The 6,866-nt window shown below is 37.4% G+C and overlaps 1 protein-coding gene and 1 long non-coding RNA gene across 3 annotated transcripts in view; one reads left to right on the top strand and one right to left on the bottom strand.

The window, feature by feature from the left end:
* The window catches only part of dnah2 (dynein, axonemal, heavy chain 2), a 63,381-nt gene extending 60,897 nt beyond the window's left edge, over positions 1 to 2,484 (bottom strand). The window contains exons 1-5 of one of the 2 annotated variants that reach the window (XM_084924502.1): positions 2,304 to 2,484; positions 1,979 to 2,052; positions 1,695 to 1,859; positions 1,137 to 1,371; positions 268 to 378 (exon numbers count right to left, since the gene is read on the bottom strand). In XM_084924502.1, coding sequence (XP_084780628.1) covers positions 268 to 378; positions 1,137 to 1,371; positions 1,695 to 1,859; positions 1,979 to 2,011 — 544 coding nt within the window. In that variant the 5' untranslated portion in view covers positions 2,012 to 2,052; positions 2,304 to 2,484. Of the gene's footprint in view, positions 1 to 267; positions 379 to 1,136; positions 1,372 to 1,694; positions 1,860 to 1,978; positions 2,053 to 2,257 lie in introns of both variants that reach the window. The other variant, XM_084924503.1, reaches the window with a different exon arrangement.
* A 2,056-nt stretch (positions 2,485 to 4,540) lies between these two features.
* LOC146391527 (uncharacterized) lies at positions 4,541 to 5,345 on the top strand. The gene is made up of 4 exons (XR_014799189.1): positions 4,541 to 4,600; positions 4,693 to 4,810; positions 4,928 to 5,055; positions 5,169 to 5,345. It is a non-coding gene; the product is annotated as an uncharacterized LOC146391527 (long non-coding RNA).
* Positions 5,346 to 6,866: the final 1,521 nt, after the last annotated feature.

Below are 6,866 nucleotides of genomic sequence, written 5' to 3' on the forward strand. Positions count from 1 at the left end.
AGAGTTCTGAACATAGATGATGGAAATAGAAAGAAGCAGTCAAAAACATGAACAGGTGCAAATTTTGTAAGATGGACCTTGAATGAAATAAAATCACTGGAGAGCCTGAGACAGAAAGCTCGTGGTGCAGTTTCAATGTTGTCTTCAGTATAAAGTCAGAGAACAGACATTTGTAAGTGTCCTTTTAACCCATACCCTTCACACATGGAAACCAAAAGCAACCCTTGTCAGCTGCATGCAGATGCATACAAATAGCTGCTAGCTTACTTTCCATTCTCTGTATCAGCTTCCTGTCCTTGCTGGCCTCCACAGCACTGCACTGCAGGCCTTCCATTGGGATGTAGAGAACAGTGTTCCCAAACTTCTTATGTACATCATCTGTTCAAAAATAAAATAAAATTACACCACGTGTGTAATGCTCATATGTGACCATCAACTACTCATGGCATCAACTGAAGTCATCTGACAAGTTCCATTCTTTTCATCCTTCCTACCTATAGTCCTGTTACACAGCACAATCTGCACTCAGAGGCCCATAAAATACCTTTCCCTCCATTTAAAGAAATACTGTATGCATACTATAAATAGACAATTCACAGTCACAGAGGAGCTTGATTGAATCACTTCTGTTTAACAATGCTCACCAGCCAGTGGGGTTGAGCTTGAATGATTTTGCAGGAATATTGGGAGACATATCCAAGAAAAGCTAAGCTTGCCTTCCGTATTTATCATCAAGAGTACAAGGCACTGGTACAAACGTACATTATACTATGTAAGCCTAAAGTCAAACTGGAAAGCAGCAAAAAGTCGGAAGTAAAAGATACGTGTGATTTTCACTGCCTATATTAAGGATTTGCAGATTGGAAGCATAAACAAGCGGGGGTGGTGGGGGGACATATTTGTAGAAGCAGAACTACTTCTGTTAAGTAAGATGAGGAAAAATACTTCAAAGGAAGTTAACAAAACTGCCTGTGTAGACTCTTCTTTAATGAGCCCTAAAGAGTCTCAATGACAAATCATAGTGTGAAAAGCAAAGCTAAATAACTTGAAAGAAGTCAAATAAATGTGAAATAAATGTGAGACTAAGTGTTGAAAGAGTGAAAAGCCTGTTTCTTTTAAAAAAAAAGTTTACCCACCTGTAAGGCTGGCGAGATATAAGTGCATGTGTTTGGTATAGCTGTCCTTGATGCTCTGCTCCCTGTAGGCGCTAATGGCAACTGGGGGGGCGTGCAAACAGGTCATGTCTTGAAGCAGCCTCTGGATGGGGTTGCCCCGCACCGTGCCAAACTGTATGGCTGTATCAAACGTTTCTAGTGTGATTATGGCTTCTGGCACACGGACAAAATAGGACAACTGCCCTACCACCTCTCCCTATGAAGATAAATATTCAGATGCAGTGGTGAAAGAGAGAAAAAGAAGGCAAAGGGGGGAATTGAATTAACAAACAAAACATTAGGAAGAAGAAGCACTCCAACCCTTCAGATAAGGTCGACCAGCTCACAGAGTTTTAGCCAGTATTTCCTTTTACCATTGCTTTTTAGTAGTTATAGTACAGTTATAAAAAATGACTGAAAAGACCCTGCACAGTAAAACAAAAAAGCCACTTTTATATTTTCCCCTCAAACATTACAAGACCAGTAAAATCAACTGAAATAAATCACCAACCACAATGCTGAGAGGAAAGAGTGTTGTACCAGTAAGGGCATCGAGTACTCCACCCGAAGTCCAACCTTGGTGTCCAGGTAGACTACCATGGTTGTGATAGAGGCGTCTTCAATGAACTGATCCACAGCTTTCTCATTCTCCTCTGTCCATGATTCTTCGGTTACACCAGAAATAGCCACACAGTCGATGAACAACTTAGATGATAGTGAGATGAAAGGATGAGTATGTGTAGAGGAGTGGGGAGGAAAAGTTGATTAATAATTGCCACAACTCGTTAAGGTGGAAGAAAAAGTTTAATTTCTAAATCAGTCACCTGACGAATAGCCTTAGAGTATTCCTCTTCCATTTCTTCTTTTTTCCGTCAAGCTTTCTGTTCTTTCTCTATGGCTGTGAAAGATTAAGGACACGAATATACGACACAGGCTACAGTGCAGCAGTGAATTGAAGCATCAAGTTTAAAACACACACACACACACACACACACACACACACACACACACACACACACACACACACACACACACACACGTATATAGTTTAGTAAACCATTATGATTACGTTACTGTAGCATGAGTGTTACAGACTAGCTTACCACATACTAGTTTAGGCAGTTGGTAAAGTTTTAGCGACATCGTTACCTTTGGAGAGAAGTCTTCGGCAGCAAAAATATTTACTTCACCTTTCTATTTACATGACAGCTGTAAACCGGTAAAAACCCAAAACATTTCCGTGAGGTCATTGTGACCAAACTTAAATCGGTAATTACACAAATGTTCGTCTATCTGGTCCTTCCTGTCCCTTTACAGTGAACCATGTAGCTGTGTGTGCTCGTCACCTTGGAAACCTTTGGTTGCCAGGGGAACCCACGTGGACTGGGGCTGAGCGCGGCAGACACGTGAGCGATATTGTTGGCGACACTGTTTTTGTCCCCCCCCCCCCCAGTATATAAAACTACAAATGCATTTTTCTGGGGCTGTTGGAAGATTTATTTTGTAATTGTAAAATTTGTAATTTTTTCTACATTCTGTATGATCAGAAACCAGTGCACATGGGCGCTTTCATATATTCAAGATTCAAGAGCTTTATTGTTTATATATAGTAAACGTGCACACAGGTGTTGGTAATCATATTAATTCTGTGCCTAAATAAAATAAAACCTTGATTCGTTTAATTACTAATATGTGTTTTTCTACCTCGTTGGTGGCAAATATGGCGTCAAATCCGACCCACAACATGATTTTGTAAAATAAAAGTTCAGAGAAGGAAGATGTGCATACTGGACTTTGACTGTATTTTCTCCTTAAGAATAAATGGAGTAATTAAAAGATAAACTACTCAATGACTGAAGATGAGATTTATTTATTTATTGTTTCGCCTTAGGTATTCTATTAAATTTCTGGAATGCATAAATTATTGACAAACCCGTATGAACCAGTATGAATGAATGAGCCAGTGAATGAATAAACAAACCTTTTCCATGGATTAACAGAATATTTCTGTTTTTAGGAACAAAGTCCAAGTGATCTGCTCATACTAAAAACTTGTGTAGTGTAATATAAGAGAGTAAAAAAGTGACAAAATTTACATAGGTAACGGTGTACTGATGTTGTAGCGATAGTGAGATTAAGAAGATTATATACAATTTAAAGGTGAAAAAGATTTCTAACAATAACTTCACTTTATGTAAGGCATATTAGCTACAGAATGTTTAGTATTTGTATACACAGTAAAAAATGGAGTGTCAATATTTCAGAGTAAACCTATTTTAACCTAGATAGAGTATTTACAACTCTATGAGGAGTAAACCAGCTCTAACATCAGAGTTAAAAGTCAGTGTAAAGTTTGTTAGTCACGCAGTGAAGACTTAACTCCACACAGTGTTGATTAGTACCAGTCTGCAGGCGTGTGGGGTCTCAGAGCTCTGATGCACATGGAATTTTCTCCGAAGAGCTGCCACAGTCAGGTAAGTGAAGTTAACATTCCCATACTGGTAACATTGTTTAAAAGGTATTTTTAAACTAAATAGCTCTTTATAGTTTCACTGATGTTGAGTGAGGACATGTTAGCAGCATTTACCCATAGGTTTAATGACATTCCAGTAGCTACATGCTAGCAGTTGCTAAAAGTTCAGATGTTTGTTATCTTCTCACTGCGTTAATATGAACATTTTAACTATGTATTTCTTCTAAATGCTGTCTAAATAATATCATTGTCACATGTCAAATCGCTAATTAGCTTACATAAGCGAACGTACTTTCAGAAAAAGTGGGTAACATTACCATAAAGTTAACTTTACTGGTTTATATTATTTTAAGCAAATGCCAAAGGCATACACTACTTTAGAGTTTTGCTCATTATTTAGTAAGAAATATGTATTTTGTGTAAATTAACTGATAGCAATGTTAATGACATGTTAAGTAATATTAAGTAATGTTTCTATTTTATAGAAAGGTTTAAGAGTATGGAAAAACCAAATCTCTGAGAGATGCAACCAGAAGACGGATGAGAAACATACTTGAGGCTGAGATGACAGAATAACATGGGTAAGAATCAAAAATGTAAGATATAAAGAAACATTTTTAACATTGTATTATTTTTAATTGTGATGTTTAATGCCAATTATTGAATTTATACATTAGGACATCTCCCCCTAAAAGCGTAAGAGTGATGTATGCGCAGGGCATTGTTGCTCTGTCTCCATATCTGGAAGACCCATATTCACAACATGGATATGTAAGTAAAGGGAACTTTTCAACATTAAATACATAATTGCCCTCAGAAGTGTTGATAACATAGTCCTTCTTCGTTTATTTAATTACATAGAAACATTAATACGATCCAGAGAGCGGTTCAGGATACATTGCATTGCGGTTGAAGACCATTCAAAGAAAAGCTGTAGAGGAAAGAAGTGTCTCAGTTTGCAAATCTCCCAAAAGTAAGTTCACTTATCATTTAAATGATACGGATGTAATTTGTAGGCAGGATTCAATCAAACACCTCTCTATGTTCTGTATTTTTGCATTACAGATAGAACAAGATTTCCGACTCCTGTTTTGTGAGGTCACTGCGAGCAAATTCTTGGAGAGGTGGCCCATCAATCTCAAAGCAAAGGTTGTAAAGGAGTTAATGTGCAATGCTGAGTCAGGTACTGAAGTTGAGAATGGTATGATTATGACTGTTTTTATTTGCTATTGTTGGTTATATAGGTAATTCTGTCAATTCAATGTATTTTTGGAATAATTCTTTGTTTATTCGTCTGTAGGCTGGGACAGTGACTTGTCTACTATCTTGCTGCTGCTACATCTGCTACCACCATCTGCACAAGGGCGAAAGAGACCAGGAAAGATGTCTGCATCTCAAGCTGTCAATAACCTCATCAAATTCCCAAAGGTATGTTGTTTAAAATATACTTTCCATCACCTCTATTTTCATGGACAGTGAGTTGAGCTAATCTACTGTCAGACGATAGTCACTTAATACTGTTGTTTAATGTGTTGTTGTAGGCTGGAACCAGTGTACAGCAGCATCTAGACAACATCACCCGAAGCAGTCAGCCCTACCTTCTTACTCAGGGATCCACAAGAAGCAGCATTCACACCTTCATTGTGATTGATGAACTCTTTAGGGCCCATTATGTCTTTGGTACATCATACAGTTCATCCCTGACCAACTTTTTTACTTTTCTGCAAACAACTACAACATTGGGGAAATGTCATATTGCTTTCTCTAGTGTGCATCATAGAACTGTGAATTGTAAAGGTTTGTTACGTTAATTAAATGACACTGAAATGAGAAACATAATAAATGCTGTTACTTTGTTGTTATTTCCATAATGTAGGATAGATCACAGTTATTTAGTAATATAGCATCATAAGATGAATATGAAAAAATCACACTACAGAGAAATAAAAATGATATATTATTACACATCAGTGTTATTATTAAACTAAATTTGGAGTAAAAATAGCTCTATAAAGTGTAATCAAATTACTCTGAACAGTGTGAATAACCCTCAGTGTTAAATTTTTTTACACATTTTGTTGTTAATTTTGACACTAAATTGAGTACAATTAACACTGAAAAGTTAACACTGGCCATAGAGTAAATTTAACTCTAATTTTGAGTGGGACCAAATGTTATCTGAAGCAGAGTTAAAATCAACTCTGTAAGTGTAAAATTGACACTTGGTTTTTTACTGTGTACTGTTAAACACTTATTTTTTCTCTATTAGATTTGAAACTTAATTAGACCATAATGAAGTCCACAGTAAAGAACAATAGTTCAAATTTGGAATAAGCCTGACTTCATTTAAATTCTACATACTGTCGAATGTGCCCATACACCTTTCACCACTGAACAATGGACTGTATGTGCACAGTCACAATAAGCTTTGTCTGATATGAGGCTTTTAAACCTCAAGGAAGCCTGTCTTTGAGGGCGACAATCCTTAAATCTGAATACAACCTTGAACTCAGACTCCTCTCATTACAGGATTATTCATCCTCCTAGCTTACTTTCTTCAGGGTCCCTTCTCTTGTTTTTATTTTCCTCCCTTTCAGTCCTTTCCAGTGGGGAAGTCTGGGCTTTCTCTTCGTCTCTCACCCGAATGAACAACTCCAAACATCTTGTCATTAGAATTCATTTGTTTGAATAGGTTAATTTCTCCTTCAGTCACTGCCTCCTTCAGTTTGGGAAAAAGACCTCTTTGTATAAAATTAATTACTCCAACTTGATTAACTGAATCGTTTGCACGTGTGCTAACCTGGGTATTTGTCACATTTCTATCCGAACATGAGCCTATGAAGTCACGGAGAGATGTAATTAGTGCAGACCAGAAATGAATGAATTAATCTTTTATGCAGATAGTTTTGTGAATTTGTCATGTCTGCTCTGGTAAATACCGCCTCTTCCAGGAAATAACCATGTGCTCGTGCTCTTCAGTTATACAAACTTGTACTTACTTTGGGCAATACAGGGGACAAATAACTCATATTGCTTCCCTTCAGGGGCACCACAGCTGGTTGTATGCTGAATACTTTTGTTCTCAAATCAGTCAGGATTGTAAATACTCTCCTTGCCCTTGACTTTACCCTTTATGTGAAACTGCAACTTACTTAGAACTTTTGGCATGGCCAGAATCCCCCAAGCACCTACCTATGTGCTAGAATCTAACAGTAGACATCACAGGTTAGCCTGCCAGC

This window comes from Perissodus microlepis, chromosome 3 (assembly GCF_051167445.1).
Source record: "Perissodus microlepis isolate ML-2025 ecotype Zambia chromosome 3, ASM5116744v1, whole genome shotgun sequence".
NCBI classification, from domain to species: domain Eukaryota; kingdom Metazoa; phylum Chordata; class Actinopteri; order Cichliformes; family Cichlidae; genus Perissodus; species Perissodus microlepis.